We start from the raw sequence: 25,135 nt of genomic DNA on the forward strand, positions 1-25,135 counted from the left end.
TCCGCGCGTAGCATAATGTCATATCACTGTTTTTTAGAATAATACAACAACAGTTCTAAGTATTTATGTTATCATTCGATGTGATTTTCGATTTGTCATAAAAATGAAGAAGACTTCATAAAATTTTACTTACTTGTTTTAACATCGCTCATGTAATTGTTAAGCACGTGGAAGAGAACCAGAGACAAGAGCGATATGGTATGTCAACGAAAACGTGTTTTGGTAGCAATTTGTAATATTATTGATATTGAATGATGATATGTTAAAGGTTTCGCATGTATCTAAAGAAACTATTTCTAGTGGTGATATTCCTTGGCTGTCTGAGATTTTTATTGCTAACATTTATTTTGGAATTTAACTATTGATAAATTTCTAACAGTACTTTTCTATTTTTGACAGGAAAGGAAATAGTTGACCAATGCGAGATTGCTTAACTGGCAGTCGAAGGTGAATATTGCTGTATTGCAGCATAATGGAAGTGGAGTACAAGCGGCTGTTCAGTTTATTACTTTTACCAACGCGGTTATTGGAAAATATAATCGATGTGGTAAGTCCAAGCAAGCGAATATTTTTTGGAACAGCTCTAGTTTAGTAAAAACTTCGATTTTTTCGAGGTAGGTATTTTTACCCCGATCCCGGGAAAATATTTTTTTCTTGGGGGGCGGTCCAGGGACCTCAGACCCCGAAAGTCCGGGATAAAGACCACGCCTGGACCCGGATCCACTTACCCGATATAGACAATATGGGTATCGATTGAAAGCTTATGGAAATACCTATACCAAGTGGTCACAAATTAAAGCTGACACTCTTACCTTTCCAAAATGCTACAATATGTGCTAATACCTTTTTCGGGTCCAGAGATATGAGTCTTTCCATCCACATAACCCGATTCTAACCAGTTCATTAAAATGATGTTTTCAATAAAAAAGGGTTTTTTTCGCGTAGCAGTCGTCGGAATAACAAAAGTTTTCTAAATTTGGCATTTTTTGTAAATAGCCGGCATTCGGCCGGTGCTTGAGATTTTCTCCTCTCGGTATGTCCGACTCCGACTAACGCGAACAAAAGTTTTCTAAATTCGGCACTTTTTGTAAATAGGGCTTGAGATTTTCTCCTCTGAGTATGTCCCACACCGGCTAACGCGAACTAAAGTTTTCTAAATTGGATACCTTTTGTAAGTAGCCGGCCTTCGGCAGGGGCTTGAGATTTTCTCCTCTGGGTATGTCATACACCGGCTAACGCGAACCAAAGTTTTCTAAATTTGACAATTTTTGTAAATAGCCGGCCTTTGGCCGGGGCTTGAGATATTCTCCTCTGGATATGTCCCACACCGGCTAACGCAAACCAAAGTTTTCTAAATTGGATACCTTTTGTAAGTAGCCGTCCTTTGGCCGGGGCTTGAAATTTTCTCCTCTGGATATGTCCTACACCGGCTAACGCGAACCAAAGTTTTCTAAATTGGATACCTTTTGTAAGTAGCCGGCCTTCGGCCGGGGCTCAGATTTTCTCCTCTGGGTATGTCTTAAACCGGTTAACGCGAACCAAACTTTTCTAAATTTGACACATTTTGTAAATAGCCGGCCTTCGGCCGGAGCTTGGGATTTTCTCCTCTGAGTATGTCCAACACCGGCTAACGCAAACCAAAGATTTCTGAATCTGATGCTTGCGCGAAATATACCTTTTTTATTGAAAACTTAGTTTTAATGAACTAGTTACAATCGGGTTATGCGGATGGAAAGACCCATATCTCTGGACTCAGTAAAGGTATTAGCACAAATTGGAGCATTTTGGAAAAAATGAAAAGAATACACAAAAAAGAATTTTGCACAAAAATGTAATGCTGTTTAATCAATTAATCATTATTTAATATTTTAGGGGCAAGCAAAGGAATTCGGTCCGAAGCATTTCGTAAATTCCTCCGGCGTATTTTTTCAGTATTTTGTTCATTACATTGCGACTCATTTACAGAAACAATCGAAACTCCAGGCATTGCATAAAAAAAATTAACGAAATGAACTTTCTCTTTGCAGAAAAAACTCTCATTAACTGAATATTTTTCACAAGTTACACTTCTACAATGTTTTCTAATCATGTGTTTTTTTATTCCTTATTCATCCGTTTTTTCATTCCCCTAATGTTACAATATTGAATATATAATGTTGCCATATATATGTACACTGAATTTGTAGTTCCCCAAATCGTACGAAATCTGAAGAAGCTAAAACAAAAACGTACGGTTTTGAATTGCGAAATTTCGATACGATTTTGTGACATGCCTGTATATATGACTTTACCCGTAAATGTAAAAATGTAAACCATTGTTAATAAAACATATGAAAACGTAAATAAATGTTTTGAAAGAATGAGGATTTTTCCATCCATTGTAGTTTTAAAACGTGAATTACAGCATTACCTAAAATTTGACGTGGCTAACACGTTTTTTTGTACACGTTTTTACTGGAAGCTGTTAGTTTACACCAGCACTGATACGAATCGTGTGCTAACACATGATTCCAAAAAAGAAATTATTGAAGAGTAAATAAAAATTATTTTTATACCCTCCACCTGGGAAGGGAGGGTATATTAACTTTGTCATTCCGTTTGTAACATCCTTAAATATTCGTCGTAGACCCCATAAAGTATATATATTCATAATCAGCATAAAATTCTAAGTCGATTTAACGATTTCCGTCTGTCTGTCTGTCCGTCTGTCTGTCTGTTGAAATCACGATACAGTCCACATTATTTGACGTAGAGCGCCAAAATTTAGCAGAGCAATTTGTATTATGTCTAGGATGGTTGGTATTGAGATATATCGGTCCACGTTCTGGTATAGTCCCCATATAACGGTACCTCCCGATATTCGGTATTTTGATGATTTATGCCACATTTTTTCACGGATTTGTCTGAAAATTGGTATTTGTAGGTCATGACGGGTTCCAGTTCCGGTGGCGGAACATTGCATGTATGGGTCCATGATTTGGTATAGCCCCCATATAACGGTACTTCCCGATTTTCGGCATTTTAATGGTTTTTGCCACATTTCTTTTAATGTTTCCTTTACCCTAAGGTGGAGGGTATTAAAAGTTTGGCCCGGCCGAACTTAATGTTTTTTTACTTGTTTACTTTATATTTATCCATTCATTTCAATTGGTTGTTGTCCAAAATTATTAATATAGCGGTTTTTGATGACTTAAATTTTAAAAATAAGTAAGAGAAATTGGACTGGTTTACACTAAAGTCCAGCTAGTGAGAGCGAAATGAGAGAGACATTTTGACACATGACTCTTATTAGTTCGTTCCCAGGCCTACATAAGGTCGACCAAGACGACTATTTTCAGCGCTGCTCAAAAACAAGTCAGTGTTATAACATTATATATATATTTTTATAGTTAATTATTAGCCTTATTAAGACTTTGGAAAAACTTCATATCTTATTATTTTTAAGAACAATATTTTTTACAATATATGCAAAAAATGTCAATGTCCTGTCTTTCAATTCTAATTAAACGTTCAGTGAATAATTACAAAAACGCGGCGATCTTAAAATATTATTCTTTTAGATATGTTCAATACAAATAAATCAAATTTGCAAATTTGTAAAAACAATATTTAAGTGTACATTGCGGAAATATATGTACATTTAAACATTTAAAGAGATTAACAGTTCGGAAAAGACTGAAGTTCTTACTGGTGCTGTTATATTTTTAATTTTTTACATTTTCCTTTTTATTTTCTAAATACAATATATTTTTTGTGTATTTAACTTGTTAAATTAATTAAATTTGTACATTAAAAATACATTTATGTAATAAAAATTAAATACTTATGAATAAATGAGTATAAAGTATGTTTAATTAAATGCGTTGTTTTATTTCTACTTTAATTTCCACTTAAAAAAACAATGATTCTCATATCGAATTTTGTATAATTTAGCAAAGTCGGATAGGATGTTCAATAAAATACTGTTGTTTCACTTAATAATACTTGTAAATATTAAATTTACAATCCTTAATTTCTTTCATAATAATCATTATATTCATTATCAACGCTATTATACCAACATCTAATATTTTTTTCAAATCATAAAAAGCACTGATGCCAGTACATTTTTTTTTAAATATGGTACATGTGGTACGCTGCGATTTTTAATGCTCCGATTGCGGAACGCTACGTTTGTTCGGTGGCCCGATTGCTGTACACTACGATTTTTTTGCGCTCCGACTACGGTACACTACGATCATCGTTGTGTTGTGGTACAGTATCACTAAAATATTTTTAGTGGTAGCGTACCGGTACACTACAGCTACAATTTTTTTAGTGATACTGTACCAGAACATTACACTATCTTTGTGTACTGCTTATTTTCGAACGCTGTCTACGATCGATTGATGTATTACATTTTGGTATAATTTGTTTTTGTTTCGTAAACAATATTAAAGTTTTCTGTACAACAAGTTGTGCGTACATTTCGAAAGATGGCATTTTTAGTTTTGAAAGTTGGATGCTGTCATTGAAATACTATGGAAAAATTGTATATAATATGTTAACATGAAATTACCTTGTACAATTTTCCATGAAAATTACGTGCAAAAACAGTTCTGTGTGTGGTCACTGTTATGACATAATCAGACAGGTAATATAGCTTCGAAGGAAATAGGACGAATGAAATACATAAAGCTCTTATTTGACTGGTTTAAGTCATCGACTGGCTTCTTCGTAGAGGAACAAAGGAGTTATATGTTGACATAGTTCGATTTTGGCCCTAGACTCCTTTGTTCATTTTCGAAGAAGCCAGTCAAATAAGCGCTTAAGATACTTTTAAGGATACTTTTTATTGAAAAATGAAGGGACGATATAAATGTCTAAGCGAAAATGCATTCATTCATCACAAATAAATAATATCATAATGCACTGTAATTTATCTTGTTCATTAAATAGATAAATAATGTTTCCCTTAAAGACAGGGAAAAACAAGGAAACCATCAATAACCGTAAACCATGAAAAGCACCATTTTTTTAGAAAGAGTTATAAAATTGTATAACCGGTTATCGAAGTAACATTTTTGTTAGTAACTGCCATGGTAAAATTAAGAAGGTAAAGTCATTTCAAAAAAGCATATCCACCTCTGAATTTTCTGTATTTTTCCTTGATTAATTTCACTGAATATAAAACAGATTCCCATCTCTGATTTCTGTGTATACAAAAGATTTATAAATATAAATTTTGACAATGAGATGTTGTCAAATAAAAATTTTTGCGTTTTCGCTCAATGTTGTTTTTTCTGACTTCCTACTTTTTCAACTGTTTTACTATATGAGAGCACACAACATAAATTTTTGATAGTACGGTTTTTTCCTACTATTACCAATAAAAAGTACTGGGAAGGAGCTGTTATTGAATGTGACAAATCGATACAGCAGAATGCTCGCGTTGATCCATTTTATAGCGGATTTAAATAAAAATGTTATCCACACTAAACCGGATTTACGGTACATCAGTGATTGTACGTTTGACAGATTTTAAGGTTTTCGACTTTGAAAAGTTATAAAAGTCAAAAACGTCATATACCTGTATAAAACGTCATAGACTTGTAAAATACTGTAAAATAACCACCCTTAAGACCGTGGTTGTATTCATAAAAACAACTGCACAACACAACAAAAATGTGAAAAATTATCATTATTCAGATTTAGACATATTCTATCTGATTACTTCGTAGGTTCATACAAATTAAAGAGAATGTAAACTGTAATAGAAACAGTTTAAAAACAATTCTTTATATTCGCTCTCAAAGGTTTGTCCTGGAATTCGACTGAAGCACTCCCCCTATGGAATTCGCATAAAACTTATAAGATCTCTCATCGTTACAAAGAAGGCGTTTAATGCTTAAAGCAATATTTTGAATACTATTTTTACGTGGTAATTTGTAAAAATAGTAACAGAACTGTCAGACTTGTATTTTGCTCGTTGTTGTGTGCTTAGTAATATAAATCCTTTTGCTAATAGTGGCTCATGTTGTACTTTAGCTGGTGTTTCCCTTCAATACTAACCCTCCATGGTGCGGACTATGGGTGTATGCGCCCCTAAGTATTGGGGAGGTCGCCCCCCTCTGTCGGCAGGGGAGGGAAGTGTGACGTTGGGACCGAATAAAAAAATTTTTGATGGGCCATACAAAAATACCAATAGTACGTAAAGCAATTTCCACATTTACAGTGTTTTCTTATAATTTGGTTCTTTTTTACTCTATTAATTCCTCTAATGTTGCCGTATTTACACGGAATAATGAGATTTTCTTAATTCTCTAAATCGATTGGAACTTGAAGCTAAAAAAATTATAAATTATGGAATTTGTGATATGCCTGATATGATAATAGAAAACCAGTAACGAAAGTCTTAAAGTCGGGCGGGGCCTACTTTATGATACCCTACAACACTTTGCTAATTTAGTAGAGCTCCACATAACAATTAAACGTTTTTATGGGAGAATTCAATCACGCTATGATTATAATTATAATTTAAAGTTCAAAAGACTAAATATGCCGAAGCATTTGTATCTTTTAAATTCGGACTTGTATTGAACATTTGATATATATGGGAGCTATATCCAAATCTGAACCGATCTTGATAAAATTTGGCAAAGATATTTCTGAGCAGTATTTCATATATTTCCCTGAATATCGTTGTTACGGAGTGCATATTACGGCTGTGGGTAACAAATATAACAAACCGATCTTCACCAAATTTGACATACTAGCTTCTAGACTCAATTCGGCCGTAAGTGCCAAATATCATTTGGCATTTGCCCATTTGGGCAAATATTAGACGTTTAGTGCACAATAAAAGGTAAATCGGACGAAGTTATATATGGGAGATATATCCAAATCCGAACCGATCTCGATAAATTTAGCAAAGGTATTTCTGAGCTGTATTTGATATATTTCTCCAAATATAGTTGCTGGGGAGGACTAAAATAACAAATCGGGTGAACAATGTATATTGGATCTATAGCTATATCTGGACCAATTTCGATCAAATTTGGCATACTTATGTTCAGGCCTAATTTGTTGTATGTGCAAAATTCCACACTATTGGGTCTTATATTACACGTTTGGTGCAAAATAAAAAGCAAATCGGACGAAGATATATATGGGAGCTATATCTAAATTTTTACCGATTATCTCCAATTTCAATAGGGCCAAACAAATGATTTGTGCAAAATTTCATCTGGATCAGGTAATAAATGCGAACTGTACTTTGTTCACAAAAATACATGGACAGACGGACGGACATGCATAAATCGACTCAGAATGTGATTCTATGCAGATCATCAAAAGGAACTATGTGTCTATTTCGTTTCCTTTTTGCCTGTTACACACAAATGCACAAATACATAATAACCTGTGGTGTAGGATATAAAAACAGGTGTGTGTTGTATTGAAGTGAGTAATAGCTCTTTTAGATACAACATTTTATCCGAATTTACCCACTTTTCAGCATCCGAAAGACCGGGATCAAGACCCCGCCTGGGCCCGGATCCACTTACCCGATATAGACAATATGGGTATCGATTGAAAGCTTATGGAAATACCTATCCAACAAGTGGCCACATGAAGTAAGTTGGTAAGTTGTCATGGTTCGGAAGTTATAGTCAAATTATCGATTTTTTGGACCCGGATTTTTTATGAAAAGGCCCATTATGGGGGTCAACAAAATTATTTCCAAATTAAAGCTGACACTCTTACCTTTCCAAAATGCTACAATATGTGCTAATACCTTTTTCGGGTCCAGAGATATGGGTCTTTCCATCCACATAACCCGATTCTAACCAGTTCATTAAAATGATGTTTTCAATCGATAATTCGATAATTTGACTCCTCTGAGTATGTCCAACACCGGCTAACGCAAACCAAAGATTTCTGAATCTGATGCTTGCGGAAATATACCTTTTTTCATTGAAAACTTAGTTTTAATGAACTAGTTAGAATCGGGTTATGCGGATGGAAAGACCCATATCTCTGGACTCAGTAAAGGTATTAGCACAAATTGGAGCATTTTGGAAAAAATGAAAAGAATACACAAAAAAGAATTTTGCACAAAAATGTAATGCTGTTTAATCAATTAATCATTATTTAATATTTTAGGGGCAAGCAAAGGAATTCGGTCCGAAGCATTTCGTAAATTCCTCCGGCGTATTTTTTCAGTATTTTGTTCATTACATTGCGACTCATTTACAGAAACAATCGAAACTCCAGGCATTGTATAAAAAAATTAACGAAATGAACTTTCTCTTTGCAGAAAAAACTCTCATTAACTGAATATTTTTCACAAGTTACACTTCTACAATGTTTTCTAATCATGTGTTTTTTTTATTCCTTATTCATCCATTTTTTCATTCCCCTAATGTTACAATATTGAATATATAATGTTGCCATATATATGTACACTGAATTTGTAGTTCCCCAAATCGTACGAAATCTGAAGAAGCTAAAACAAAAACGTACGGTTTTGAATTGCGAAATTTCGATACGATTTTGTGACATGCCTGTATATATGACCACCTGACTTTACCCGTAAATGTAAAAATGTAAACCATTGTTAATAAAACATATGAAAACGTAAATAAATGTTTTGATAGAATGAGGATTTTTCCATCCATGGTAGTTTTAAAACGTGAATTACAGCATTACCTAAAATTTGACGTGGCTAACACGTTTTTTTTGTACACGTTTTTACTGGAAGCTGTTAGTTTACACCAGCACTGATAAGAAGCGTGTGCTAACACATGATTCCAAAAAAGAAATTATTGAAGAGTAAATAAAAATTATTTTTTACTTTATATTTATCCATTCATTTCAATTGGATGTTGTCCAAAATTATTAATATAGCGGTTTTTGATGACTTAAATTTTAAAAATAAGTAAGAGAAATTGGACTGGTTTACACTAAATTCCAGCTAGTGAGAGCGAAATGAGAGAGACATTTTGACACATGACTCTTATTAGTTCGTTCCCAGGCCTACATAAGGTCGACCAAGACGACTATTTTCAGCGCTGCTCAAAAACAAGTCAGTGTTATAACATTATATATATTTTTTATAGTTAATTATTAGCCTTATTAAGACTTTGTTTTGTGACTTTTAAGTGTACATTGCGGAAATATATGTACATTTAAACATTTAAAGAGATCACATCCTGAGCAATATGCAAAAACGCACAATGAAAATACAAAATTGTGTAAAAGCCATTGGAATTTTTAATTACCAGTTCGGAAAAGACTGAAGTTCTTACTGGTGCTGTTATATTTTTAATTTTTTACATTTTCATTATTATTTTCTAATTACATTATATTTATTGTATTTAACTTATTAAATTAATTAAATTTGTACATTAAAATACATTTATGTAATAAAAATTAAATACTTATGAATAAATGAGTACAAAGTATGTTTAATTAAATGCGTTGTTTTATTTCTACTTTAATTCCCACTTAAAAAAACAATGATTCTCATATCGAATTTTGTATAATTTAGCAAAGTCGGATAGGATGTTCAATAAAATACTGTTGTTTCACTTAATAATACTTGTAACTATTAAATTTACAATCCTTAATTTCTTTCATAATAATCATTATATTCATTATCAACGCTATTATACCAACATCTAATATTTTTTTCAAATCATAAAAAGCACTGATGCCAGTACATTTTTTTTTTTAAATATGGTGCATGTGGTACGCTGCGATTTTTAATGCTCCGATTGCGGAACGCTACGTTTGTTCGGTGGCCCGATTGCTGTACACTACGATTTTTTTGCGCTCCGACTACGGTACACTACGATCATCGTTGTGTTGTGGTACAGTATCACTAAAATATTTTTAGTGGTAGCGTACCGGTACACTACAGCTACAATTTTTTTAGTGATACTGTACCAGAACATTACACTATCTTTGTGTACTGCTTATTTTCGAACGCTGTCTACGATCGATTGATGTATTACATTTTGGTATAATTTGTTTTTGTTTCGTAAACAATATTAAAGTTTTCTGTACAACAAGTTGTGTATTAATATATATATAATATGTTAACATGAAATTACCTTGTACAATTTTCCATGAAAATTACGTGCAAAAACAGTTCTGTGTGTGGTCACTGTTATGGCATAATCAGACAGGTAATATAGCTTCGAAGGAAATAGGAAGAATGAAATACATAAAGCTCTTATTTGACTGGTTTAAGTCATCGACTGGCTTCTTCGTAGAGGAACAAAGGAGTTATATGTTGACTTAGTTCGATTTTGGCCCTAGACTCCTTTGTTCATTTTCGAAGAAGCCAGTCAAATAAGCGCTTAAGATACTTTTAAGGATACTTTTTATTGAAAAATGAAGGGACGATATAAATGTCTAAGCGAAAATGCATTCATTCATCACAAATAAATAATATCATAATGCACTGTAATTTATCTTGTTCATTAAATAGATAAATAATGTTTCCCTTAAAGACAGGGAAAAACAAGGAAACCATCAATAACCGTAAACCATGAAAAGCACCATTTTTTTAGAAAGAGTTATAAAATTGTATAACCGGTTATCGAAGTAACATTTTTGTTAGTAACTGCCATGGTAAAATTAAGAAGGTAAAGTCATTTCAAAAAAGCATATCCACCTCTGAATTTTCTGTATTTTTCCTTGATTAATTTCACTGAATATAAAACAGATTCCCATCTCTGATTTCTGTGTATACAAAAGATTTATAAATATAAATTTTGACAATGAGATGTTGTCAAATAAAAATTTTTGCGTTTTCGCTCAATGTTGTTTTTTCCGACTTCCTACTTTTTCAACTGTTTTACTATATGAGAGCACACAACATAAATTTTTGATAGTACGGTTTTTTCCTACTATTACCAATAAAAAGTACTGATCCATTTTATAGCGGATTTAAATAAAAATGTTATCCACACTAAGCCGGATTTACGGTACATCAGTGATTGTACGTTTGACAGATTTTAAGGTTTTCGACTTTGAAAAGTTATAAAAGTCAAAAACGTCATATACCTGTATAAAACGTCATAGACTTGTAAAATACTGTAAAATAACCACCCTTAAGACCGTGGTTGTATTCATAAAAACAACTGCACAACACAACAAAAATGTAAAAAATTATCATTATTCAGATTTAGACATATTCTATCTGATTACTTCGTAGGTTCATACAAATTAAAGAGAATGTAAACTGTAATAGAAACAGTTTAAAAACAATTCTTTATATTCGCTCTCAAAGGTTTGTCCTGGAATTCGACTGAAGCACTCCCCCTATGGAATTCGCATAAAACTTATAAGATCTCTCATCGTTACAAAGAAGGCGTTTAATGCTTAAAGCAATATTTTGAATACTATTTTTACGTGGTAATTTGTAAAAATAGTAACAGAACTGTCAGACTTGTATTTTGCTCGTTGTTGTGTGCTTAGTAATATAAATCCTTTTGCTAATAGTGGCTCATGTTTTACTTTAGCTGGTGTTTCCCTTCAATACTAACCCTCCATGGTGCGGACTATGGGTGTATGCGCCCCTAAGTATTGGGGAGGTCGCCCCCCTCTGTCGGCAGGGGAGGGAAGTGTGACGTTGGGACCGAATAAAAAAATTTTTGATGGGCCATACAAAAATACCAATAGTACGTAAAGCACTTTTTCTACAGAACATTTTTTACAATTTCCACATTTACAGTGTTTTCTTATCATTTGGTTCTTTTTTACTCTATTAATTCCTCTAATGTTGCCGTATTTACACGGAATAATGAGATTTTCTTAATTCTCTAAATCGATTGGAACTTGAAGCTAAAAAAATTATAAATTATGGAATTTGTGATATGCCTGATATGATAATAGAAAACCAGTAACGAAAGTCTTAAAGTCGGGCGGGGCCTACTTTATGATACCCTACAACACTTTGCTAATTTAGTAGAGCTCCACATAACAATTAAACGTTTTTATGGGAGAATTCAATCACGCTATGATTATAATTATAATTTAAAGTTCAAAAGACTAAATATGCCGAAGCATTTGTATCTTTTAAATTCGGACTTGTATTGAACATTTGATATATATGGGAGCTATATCCAAATCTGAACCGATCTTGATAAAATTTGGCAAAGATATTTCTGAGCAGTATTTCATATATTTCCCTGAATATCGTTGTTACGGAGTGCATATTACGGCTGTGGGTAACAAATATAACAAACCGATCTTCACCAAATTTGACATACTAGCTTCTAGACTCAATTCGGCCGTAAGTGCCAAATATCATTTGGCATTTGCCCATTTGGGCAAATATTAGACGTTTAGTGCACAATAAAAGGTAAATCGGACGAAGTTATATATGGGAGATATATCCAAATCCGAACCGATCTCGATAAATTTAGCAAAGGTATTTCTGAGCTGTATTTGATATATTTCTCCAAATATAGTTGCTGGGGAGGACTAAAATAACAAATCGGGTGAACAATGTATATTGGATCTATAGCTATATCTGGACCGATTTCGATCAAATTTGGCATACTTATGTTCAGGCCTAATTTGTTGTATGTGCAAAATTCCACACTATTGGGTCTTATATTACACGTTTGGTGCAAAATAAAAAGCAAATCGGACGAAGATATATATGGGAGCTATATCTAAATTTTTACCGATTATCTCCAATTTCAATAGGGCCAAACAAATGATTTGTGCAAAATTTCATCTGGATCAGGTAATAAATGCGAACTGTACTTTGTTCACAAAAATACATGGACAGACGGACGGACATGCATAAATCGACTCAGAATGTGATTCTATGCAGATCATCAAAAGGAACTATGTGTCTATTTCGTTTCCTTTTTGCCTGTTACACACAAATGCACAAATACATAATAACCTGTGGTGTAGGATATAAAAACAGGTGTGTGTTGTATTGAAGTGAGTAATAGCTCTTTTAGATACAACATTTTATCCGAATTTACCCACTTTTCAGCATCCGAAAGACCGGGATCAAGACCCCGCCTGGGCCCGGATCCACTTACCCGATATAGACAATATGGGTATCGATTGAAAGCTTATGGAAATACCTATCCAACAAGTGGCCACATGAAGTAAGTTGGTAAGTTGTCATGGTTCGGAAGTTATAGTCAAATTATCGATTTTTTGGACCCGGATTTTTTATGAAAAGGCCCATTATGGGGGTCAACAAAATTATTTCCAAATTAAAGCTGACACTCTTACCTTTCCAAAATGCTACAATATGTGCTAATACCTTTTTCGGGTCCAGAGATATGGGTCTTTCCATCCACATAACCCGATTCTAACCAGTTCATTAAAATGATGTTTTCTTCTGAGCAATATGCAAAAACGCACAATGAAAATACAAAATTGTGTAAAAGCCATTGGAATTTTTAATTACCAGTTCGGAAAAGACTGAAGTTCTTACTGGTGCTGTTATATTTTTAATTTTTTACATTTTCATTATTATTTTCTAATTACATTATATTTATTGTATTTAACTTATTAAATTAATTAAATTTGTACATTAAAAATACATTTATGTAATAAAAATTAAATACTTATGAATAAATGAGTACAAAGTATGTTTAATTAAATGCGTTGTTTTATTTCTACTTTAATTCCCACTTAAAAAAACAATGATTCTCATATCGAATTTTGTATAATTTAGCAAAGTCGGATAGGATGTTCAATAAAATACTGTTGTTTCACTTAATAATACTTGTAACTATTAAATTTACAATCCTTAATTTCTTTCATAATAATCATTATATTCATTATCAACGCTATTATACCAACATCTAATATTTTTTTCAAATCATAAAAAGCACTGATGCCAGTACATTTTTTTTTTTAAATATGGTGCATGTGGTACGCTGCGATTTTTAATGCTCCGATTGCGGAACGCTACGTTTGTTCGGTGGCCCGATTGCTGTACACTACGATTTTTTTGCGCTCCGACTACGGTACACTACGATCATCGTTGTGTTGTGATACAGTATCACTAAAATATTTTTAGTGGTAGCGTACCGGTACACTACAGCTACAATTTTTTTAGTGATACTGTACCAGAACATTACACTATCTTTGTGTACTGTTTATTTTCGAACGCTGTCTACGATCGATTGATGTATTACATTTTGGTATAATTTGTTTTTGTTTCGTAAACAATATTAAAGTTTTCTGTACAACAAGTTGTGTATTAATATATATATAATATGTTAACATGAAATTACCTTGTACAATTTTCCATGAAAATTACGTGCAAAAACAGTTCTGTGTGTGGTCACTGTTATGGCATAATCAGACAGGTAATATAGCTTCGAAGGAAATAGGAAGAATGAAATACATAAAGCTCTTATTAGACTGGTTTAAGTCATCGACTGGCTTCTTCGTAGAGGAACAAAGGAGTTATATGTTGACTTAGTTCGATTTTGGCCCTAGACTCCTTTGTTCATTTTCGAAGAAGCCAGTCAAATAAACGCTTAAGATACTTTTAAGGATACTTTTTATTGAAAAATGAAGGGACGATATAAATGTCTAAGCGAAAATGCATTCATTCATCACAAATAAATAATATCATAATGCACTGTAATTTATCTTGTTCATTAAATAGATAAATAATGTTTCCCTTAAAGACAGGGAAAAACAAGGAAACCATCAATAACCGTAAACCATGAAAAGCACCATTTTTTTAGAAAGAGTTATAAAATTGTATAACCGGTTATCGAAGTAACATTTTTGTTAGTAACTGCCATGGTAAAATTAAGAAGGTAAAGTCATTTCAAAAAAGCATATCCACCTCTGAATTTTCTGTATTTTTCCTTGATTAATTTCACTGAATATAAAACAGATTCCCATCTCTGATTTCTGTGTATACAAAAGATTTATAAATATAAATTTTGACAATGAGATGTTGTCAAATAAAAATTTTTGCGTTTTCGCTCAATGTTGTTTTTTCCGACTTCCTACTTTTTCAACTGTTTTACTATATGAGAGCACACAACATAAATTTTTGATAGTACGGTTTTTTCCTACTATTACCAATAAAAAGTACTGATCCATTTTATAGCGGATTTAAATAAAAATGTTATCCACACTAAGCCGGATTTACGGTACATCAGTGATTGTACGTTTGACAGATTTTAAGGTTTTCGACTTTGAAAAGTTATAAAAGTCAAAAACGTCATATACCTGTATAAAACGTCATAGACTTGTAAAATACTGTAAAATAACCACCCTTCAGACCGTGGTTGTATTCATAAAAACAACTGCACAACACAACAAAAATGTAAAAAATTATCATTATTCAGATTTAGACATATTCTATCTGATTACTTCGTAGGTTCATACAAATTAAAGAGAATGTAAACTGTAATAGAAACAGTTTAAAAACAATTCTTTATATTCGCTCTCAAAGGTTTGTCCTGGAATTCGACTGAAGCACTCCCCCTATGGAATTCGCATAAAACTTATAAGATCTCTCATCGTTACAAAGAAGGCGTTTAATGCTTAAAGCAATATTTTGAATACTATTTTTACGTGGTAATTTGTAAAAATAGTAACAGAACTGTCAGACTTGTATTTTGCTCGTTGTTGTGTGCTTAGTAATATAAATCCTTTTGCTAATAGTGGCTCATGTTTTACTTTAGCTGGTGTTTCCCTTCAATACTAACCCTCCATGGTGCGGACTATGGGTGTATGCGCTCCTAAGTATTGGGGAGGTCGCCCCCCTCTGTCGGCAGGGGAGGGAAGTGTGACGTTGGGACCGAATAAAAAAATTTTTGATGGGCCATACAAAAATACCAATAGTACGTAAAGCACTTTTTCTACAGAACATTTTTTACAATTTCCACATTTACAGTGTTTTCTTATCATTTGGTTCTTTTTTACTCTATTAATTCCTCTAATGTTGCCGTATTTACACGGAATAATGAGATTTTCTTAATTCTCTAAATCGATTGGAACTTGAAGCTAAAAAAATTATAAATTATGGAATTTGTGATATGCCTGATATGATAATAGAAAACCAGTAACGAAAGTCTTAAAGTCGGGCGGGGCCTACTTTATGATACCCTACAACACTTTGCTAATTTAGTAGAGCTCCACATAACAATTAAACGTTTTTATGGGAGAATTCAATCACGCTATGATTATAATTATAATTTAAAGTTCAAAAGACTAAATATGCCGAAGCATTTGTATCTTTTAAATTCGGACTTGTATTGAATATTTGATATATATGGGAGCTATATCCAAATCTGAACCGATCTTGATAAAATTTGGCAAAGATATTTCTGAGCAGTATTTCATATATTTCCCTGAATATCGTTGTTACGGAGTGCATATTACGGCTGTGGGTAACAAATATAACAAACCGATCTTCACCAAATTTGACATACTAGCTTCTAGACTCAATTCGGCCGTAAGTGCCAAATATCATTTGGCATTTGCCCATTTGGGCAAATATTAGACGTTTAGTGCACAATAAAAGGTAAATCGGACGAAGTTATATATGGGAGATATATCCAAATCCGAACCGATCTCGATAAATTTAGCAAAGGTATTTCTGAGCTGTATTTGATATATTTCTCCAAATATAGTTGCTGGGGAGGACTAAAATAACAAATCGGGTGAACAATGTATATTGGATCTATAGCTATATCTGGACCGATTTCGATCAAATTTGGTATACTTATGTTCAGGCCTAATTTGTTGTATGTGCAAAATTCCACACTATTGGGTCTTATATTACACGTTTGGTGCAAAATAAAAAGCAAATCGGACGAAGATATATATGGGAGCTATATCTAAATTTTTACCGATTATCTCCAATTTCAATAGGGCCAAACAAATGATTTGTGCAAAATTTCATCTGGATCAGGTAATAAATGCGAACTGTACTTTGTTCACAAAAATACATGGACAGACGGACGGACATGCATAAATCGACTCAGAATGTGATTCTATGCAGATCATCAAAAGGAACTATGTGTCTATTTCGTTTCCTTTTTGCCTGTTACACACAAATGCACAAATACATAATAACCTGTGGTGTAGGATATAAAAACAGGTGTGTGTTGTATTGAAGTGAGTAATAGCTCTTTTAGATACAACATTTTATCCGAATTTACCCACTTTTCAGCATCCGAAAGACCGGGATCAAGACCCCGCCTGGGCCCGGATCCACTTACCCGATATAGACAATATGGGTATCGATTGAAAGCTTATGGAAATACCTATCCAACAAGTGGTCACATGAAGTAAGTTGGTAAGTTGTCATGGTTCGGAAGTTATAGTCAAATTATCGATTTTTTGGACCCGGATTTTTTATGAAAAGGCCCATTATGGGGGTCAACAAAATTATTTCCAAATTAAAGCTGACACTCTTACCTTTCCAAAATGCTACAATATGTGCTAATACCTTTTTCGGGTCCAGAGATATGGGTCTTTCCATCCACATAACCCGATTCTAACCAGTTCATTAAATAGATGTTTTCAATAAAAAAAGGGTTTTTTTTCGCGTAGCAGTCGTCGCAATAACAAAAGTTTTCTAAATTTTTTTTTCTATATTTTTTTTTTTTGTTATGGGTGTAGGGTACAGGGTATAGCGTATAAAATAACCAATACCAACTTTTGTCCATTCCTTACTGGTTTTATTTTGTATTGTATATGTATATATATATATATATATATATATATATATATATATATATATATATATATATATATATATATATATATATATATATATATATACCTTATCTCTTTCTTTACTGTTCTTATTTCTTGAATTACCGCTATTCCATTGCCAATTAGTGGATTCTACTTATAATCCAAAATATTAACCCATTCTAGAGAGGGTGTCGTTCGAAATGCGTAGATATTAAACTGATAAAAAGTTGAGTTTTAATCAAAATAAATTGGTTTCAGTTCATTGGTTCATTAGCCGATTCAATCGAGTTGATTTCTGCATACATTTCAGGGACGAAGCAGAAATTATCGGATCAAATATCCTCAACAGGGTGAGATGAAAAAACTGCAACCAACTACAGACAGCTGTAATTTCTAAGCCACTCATTCGACAGCTGTTAAAACTATTCCAGTGACAGCTCATTATAATGTGCACAAGCGTACAAAAGCATTTTGGTGAGAATTTTCCGTGATAGTGATAGTGTGATTTCTTTATATTTGGCTGGAAAACCACAAGTGGCTATCGTTAGAGCACTACAGCATTTAATATATATATATATATATATATATATATATATATATATATATATATATATATATATATATATATATATATATATATATATATATTGACTTACTTCTTCCGAATGTACATTTTTGGGTTTTCTTATATTTTGTTTTTGAATTCCAATATTAATACTGAAATTAAAGACGGGTTATTTTGAAGCGTAGTACCGAATTATGTGGTGGCGAAACGGAAAAGCTGATATCGAAATAATTTAACGCGGTCACGCCAAAGTTTAAAGATAATTACTTTTCCAAAATCGCTAAAAAAATCACGATAAAATTTAGAAAAAAATCAATCGAGTCGAATTTTAAAATAAGAGTACATTCTATTGACAAACTTCTTAGGGACCACTAAACGTTTGCTGTAAAAAATTATCAAACAAGTTGAAGAAGATTTTCTATTTTCCATTTGTTTTTCTTTTTTTTTTTGCAATTTCATTTAATGTACGTTTTTTCAATTTGGCTTATCATATTGAATTCAAACGATATTTTTAAACAAAATAGATAATCATTTTCACATTATAAAAGAAAGTTTTGTTAGGTACTACGCTTATAACTAAAGAATGGCTTGGCGGATTTTGATAATTCATACAATTTTGGAATGGTATCCTGGCAAAAAAAATCGCGGTAAAATATACCAATAAAAATTTAAATAAAAAATCTTTTTGGAGTGAGTGACCTACTTCTTTCATATGACAAGGTATGGCTCTTCCAAATGTATGAACTACTACTACCAGGGTTGGGCATATTGCACTAAATTTTTAGTGCACTAAAAATTAAATAATTAGCGGTAGTGCAATATTTAATTCCACTACCACTAAAGGGTTAGTGGTAGTGAAAAATAAATTGCACTACCACTAAATTTTAGTGGTAGTGAAATTTTAATAGCACTACCACTTAATTTAGTGATTTTTCAAATAAAAAATTGCACTACCACTAAATTTTAGCGAAGCCAAAAAAAGCACTATGTATATAAGTATTATACCAGGTATAATGAAATTTATTGAAGTGAGTAGGGAACAACAATCCAGAATATATAGTACATATTCATAAAATTTGATTTGAATTGAGCACTAATTTAGTGCTATTTTTTATGAAATACCACTAATTTAGTGCAAGTTTTTTTAAATACCACTAAATTTAGTGGTAGTGCTATTGAAATTTCAATTTAGTGGTAGTGCAATTTTTTTTTAATATCACTAAAGGGTTAGTGCTAGTGCAATTTATTTTTCACTACCACTAACCCTTTAGTGGTAGTGGAATTAAAAATTGCACTACCACTAAATGAACAGTGATAGTGAAATTATTAGTGCACTAAAAATACAGTGCATAATGCCCATCTCTGACTACTACTTCTACTATTATCTTCTATCAATCTCTTCTCTATATATATAAAAATCAATTGTTGTTTGTTGGTAACGGAATCAGTTGGAAACGGTTGGACCGATTTGCATAATTTTTTGTACAAACGTTCGTCATACCCCGAGTTAGGTTTTTAAAGAAAAAAATATTGACCACGCCTCCTTTTACGCCCAATATTACGATTTATCTAAAATCTTTATATTTGCCAAAATAGTGAAGTTATCGGTTTGAGAATTATTACACGAGATGCTGTTGGCTTTCCATCCAACCCTAAGTACTTATTTAGGGGCTGAGGAACGCGCCTACTTTTAAATCTATCTCTCTATATGTAAAAGAAAGTTGTGTTAGTTACTACTCTTATAACATAAAGACCGCCGGTCTGATTTTAACGATTTAGGAAAATTCGGAATTGCCTCTTGGCAGAAAAGAATAAAATCCAAAAAATCGCATAAAAATGTGAAATTTGAACATTTTCATTTTGACTTTAAAATGTACAATAGTAATGTTTTATATTGCATATTTTTTCCATTTTGACTTACTATTTTCGAATGTACATTTGTAGTGTTTTTTTTTTTGTTGTTGCAAAATCGTCAGTTTTTTTTTTTTTTAATTCTAATATGATGTGTAGTTTTTTTTTTGGGTAGTATAAAGCCACAACGGATAAAACTGTTATTTATAGATTTCATGTATTTATTCGTAATACCCAATAAATACATAAAATCTATAAATAACAATTTTATTCGTTGTCGCTATGAAAATTCTAAAATCGAGAAAAATCGACAATTTTTCAATGAAATCGAATTTCAAAACATTCTACCGACAAATTTCGTAAGGACCTTTAAAAATTTGCCGCAAAAAAATCAGCGAACCAGTTAAAGATTCTTTTTCTTTTTTCTATATTGAAGTGTACATTTTTTTATTGGTTTGAATTCTGAATGAATAATATTAAAAATGAAATGAGGGCGCAATACGATGTTAAATGCTTTCTACTCCAGGACCTACATCGTGCTTCAGCTGGAAGATGCGAACACATTTAAACAAATAAAAATGACCAAAGAAGCGTTATGGGGATAATTTCAAAAAGTGGACCTACTTCTTTCAATAAATTGTCAAATGAGAACACAAAATGCAAAATACATTGGGACTGCAATCAGTCAAATACCGACTATAAAGAACGCAAAATATAAATTCTACCTAAACATTCAAGATACCTTTAATAGCTTTGCCAGGTCATGATATGGATCATAACCCCTGATAACGGAACAACCCGATTTCAAGTATATTCTACATATTAACCATATTTTTCGTACTAATTTTAGCTTATGTTGATAATTTAAGAAGAAACCATCTTTTCAAAAAATTATCACGTTTTGGTATCACCATCATATGATTTAAGATATTTTCGGGGTCTTGGTCACTTTTTTCATTTTTTGGCCCTTATTTGACATCTTTGTTTCTAAGGGGGAAGAAAACCTCTTTTATAAATTTTTATTTTTCGGAAAAGCGACATCTTAGTCTTGAGGCTACCTGGGGTAAAAAACCCTGGGGTGGAAAATCATCTTACAGATAATTATCCTCATAGGAATTTATTTAAGTATAGTCCCCACATTAGTATACCCCCAAGTCCACTTTCCCAACCAATGTGTGGTCAGAAAAGAAAATTTGGTATTCTATTGAATTTGTAACCCCAAGAGAATATTGGTTGGGAACGTAGGTTTGGGATGTACGTCTATATGAAATAAACTCCGAAATGTCAATCTGGGACTCATTCAGTCGGAAATTGTGGCAGAAACATGAAAAAAATACGAAATTATAAAGCAACTTTATTGGATCTCCACCGCAAAATTTAAATGACAAACAATTAATGTCCATCTTACGGATTAATGTCCATCTTAATTTTTTTGGCTATTCTGACAACATATATATATATATATATATATATATATATATATATATATATATATATATATATATATATATATATATATATATATATATATATATATATATATATATATATATATATATATATATATATATATATATATATATATATATTAGATTGAGTTAAAGAAGTGGGCGTTGCCAGTTCCTCAGTTGTAGGCAAGTTTTTTCAAGATTATATATATATACTAGCTGGCCCGGTCCGCGTTGCCGGCCCATAGTTTTTGTCTATTATGCATATTTGTCAAAGCATGATTATTCAAAGATATGAATGTTATAAATGTTCACGTACTGATCGATTAGTTTTTAATTTTTAGTCAAATGAGCAGTAATTTGGAATTTACTGTACTTTGTACAACTCGTAATTGAGGGCTAATTGATTTAAGAATAGGCAAAGTTAATTACTTTTTTGAACCCATTAGCACCTCAGATTGTGCATTAGAGTCCTCATAAGTCCCCCTAACCATGTCGGTCTGTTTGTCCGCCAAAAGGTGGACTTGAGGGGATACTATTACATGGAGAAAATCCTAAAATTTGTAGATATGTTGAAATTTTTGTGTAAGATTTTCATCCCCAAATACTCATTTTTAGCCAAATCCTTTGAAATATGGTAAAATGCGAAACATCGACCTACATTGAAAACTTTCTTCACCCCTTATAATCCAAGATGACAAATAGAGGCCAAATCAAAAATATAGCTATTTTACATCCATTACCGTAAGATGGGAATTAATTTTATTTGCCATTTAAATTGTAAGTTGGAGTCCATATTTTTCATCATAGTATAATTTAATGACGATTCAACAAATATTCGGTCCCGTGCTACTTTCTTATATTTGTAATTTGTTCATGTTTTCACAATTTATTTCATATAGATGTATATCCCAAATCTACGTTCCCAACCAATATCCTCTTGGGGGTTACAAATTCAATAGAATACAATTTTTTCTTTTCTGACCACACATTAGATGTGAAAGTGGACTTGGGGATACTCCAATGTGGGGACTTTACATGAATAAATTTCTATGTGGCAATTATCTGTACGATGGTTCCTTACCCCAGGGTAGCATAAATAAAATTTTTTAGTGGTCAAGACCAATATGGGCCCTACTCCGAAAATTTTATGCGAAGAGGTTCTCTACCCCCCTTAGAAACAAAGATGCCAAATAAGGGCCAAAAATAGAAGAAAATGGCGAAGACTCCAAAAATGGCTTAAATCATACGATGATTATTTATGATCGATATCATGACCTGCTAAAGCTATTTAAGGTATCTTAAATGTTCAGGCAGAATTTTTGGAAGGATAGAAATCCTTTTCTTACTAAAAGTCCCATTCGCTCTACTATTTTGCACCCTTTATATTTGGTATTTTACTGATTGTACTCCCAAAAATTTTTGCATTTTGAGCTCTCATTGGACGGATTATTGTCACATGAAAGAAGTAGGGCCACGCTTTGAAATAAGCCCCATTAGTCTTTTTTCGGTAATTTTTGTTTGTTTAAATGTCTGCGCATCTTCCAGCTGAAGCACGATGTAGGCCCTGGAGTTGAAAGATAGATGTCAGTTACCATCGTATTTCGCACTTATTTCATTTTTTTGGTGAAAAATTGTATATAGTGAAAAATTATTCTTTATTTTGTTCACAAAAAATCCACTGAATTCAATATGATATTACAAATTGAAAAAAATTGACAAAAGAAGAATAACAAATTGAAAAAATCTTTAACTTGTTCGCTGATTTTTTACAGCAACTGTTTAAAGATCCTTACAAAGTTTGTCAATAGAATGTACTTTTATTTTAAAATTCAATTCCATTGGAATTTTTTTTTCGATATTTTCCCGTTTTGAGAATTGTTGCAATGAGATCTCTTTTTTCGTGTTTCTTTTTAACGATTTTGAAAAAGTAATTTTCTTTTAACTTTGGTGTGACCGCATTAAATTATTTCGGTATCATCTATTCCGTTTCGCCATCACATAATTCGGTACTACATTTCCATGTAACCCGTTATCAATTTCAGTTCTCAAGAAATCAAGTCAATTAAATAAATTGGTATTAATATTCGAATTCAAAAATAAAATATAAAAAACACTACAAATGTACATTAGAAAAAAGTAAGTCAAAATGGAAAAAATCATGCAAAATAAAACATTACTATTGTACATTTCAAAAGTCAAAATGAAAATGTTAACATATAACATTTTTACGCGATTTTTTTTGGATATTATCCTTTTCGGATAAGAGACAATTCCGAATTTGTATGAATCATTAAAATCAGTTCAGCGGTTCTTAAGTTATAAGCGTATTATGCCAATCTATTCCGATAAAATAAAATCGGTGTAAAAACTATTTCTGCTTTTTGCGCTGAGAGATTTTCATTGGAACAGTGGCTTTGCATTACCGCCCTATACTAGCAGACTAAAATTAATTCGATTACCTAAATTAAAAAGTTGACGTATGTTCAATACCATAATGGCGTATAAAATCTTAAATGGCAACGTGCCTTCGGACTCCCTTATTACTTCTTTCAGAAATCATATCCCATTTACATTAAGCAGGTATTATCATTTTTTAAATATTGATTTTCACCAAACTAATTACTCTATGGGTGAACCCATAAGTAGAATGTGTTTAGACTTAAATTCTTGGTATGATATCGTAGATTTTGGTACTGGTATTGACATAATAAAATCTAAAATAATTTTTTCCACCGGCTGATGCAATATTTTCTGTAGCTGGTATTTCAATTCCTACTAAAGCAAACATGCTGGACTTGCTTATCAGTCTGAGTAAAGATTACATCCCGTGTTGTAATTCCAACATACATTATTATAATAACTTTTACTAAATTTTTAATTAATTTTTTGGACATATTTTCTATTTTTAATTCTTTTTACAGTCATTCACCAAGCCGTTCCCGCAGTGTATCCCGAGGTAGGCGATCTCATTCCAGATCAGCATCACGCTCTCGCAGCCGTTCTGTTCCAGGAACAAGAGAAACTTCACGCAGGGCTAGAGAGGCTTATGGTCGATCACGAGAAAATGGACGTGAGAATGGCGAATCAGCTTATAGGTATAGCGAAGAAGAACGCAATGGCGGCGGAGCGATTGCCGATTCACCATCACCAAAGCGACGATACGAACATGATTCTCCATCTCCTAAACGCATTACTCATTCAAAACGCAGCCGCACCGAATCCTCTCGCAGACATGGCGGAGGAGGTGGTTCTTCCATCTCACGTTCGCGTTCTAATTCCCATAGCAATTATTGAGCAAAAATCAAGTAGCAGCATATATAAAGTGAACATATAAATAATACATTTAATTTCTCTCATGATTTCATGATTAAAAATGTTTAGAAATTTAGGGATTAGATGTTAATTTACAAGACACTCTTAAAATACTAAATCAAGTCTACGAAATGACACTGTCTGAAAGTCTCAACATTTTATTATGACAGTATTCAATCGTAAAATACCACAAATTGCAAACACTTTTTATTTAATAAATTTTGTATAATTTTTATATACGTTTATTGCTAAA

The 25,135-nt window shown here is 32.4% G+C and overlaps 1 protein-coding gene across 6 annotated transcripts; it reads left to right on the top strand.

Moving 5' to 3' along the window:
- Window positions 1–25,135, top strand: LOC109614039 (serine/arginine-rich splicing factor 6-like). Of its 6 annotated transcripts, XR_009343379.1 has the most exons (4): window positions 1–198; window positions 400–547; window positions 7,496–7,621; window positions 8,143–9,394. XR_009343379.1 is itself a non-coding variant. In XM_059128136.1 (3 exons), exons 2-3 carry the CDS (start codon window positions 543–545, stop codon window positions 24,862–24,864), a joined length of 378 nt encoding a protein of 125 aa, XP_058984119.1. In that variant the 5' UTR covers window positions 43–198; window positions 400–542; the 3' UTR covers window positions 24,865–25,135. The 6 variants fall into 6 exon arrangements, 1 of the variants encoding a protein (XP_058984119.1); XR_009343378.1 differs by having other exon boundaries at window positions 28–198; window positions 7,496–9,394; XR_002195336.2 differs by lacking the exons at window positions 7,496–7,621; window positions 8,143–9,394 and adding an exon at window positions 1,873–3,805 and having other exon boundaries at window positions 29–198.

The sequence above is a fragment of the Musca domestica genome, unplaced genomic scaffold (assembly GCF_030504385.1).
Source record: "Musca domestica strain aabys unplaced genomic scaffold, Musca_domestica.polishedcontigs.V.1.1 5, whole genome shotgun sequence".
Classification (NCBI taxonomy): Eukaryota; Metazoa; Arthropoda; class Insecta; order Diptera; family Muscidae; genus Musca; species Musca domestica.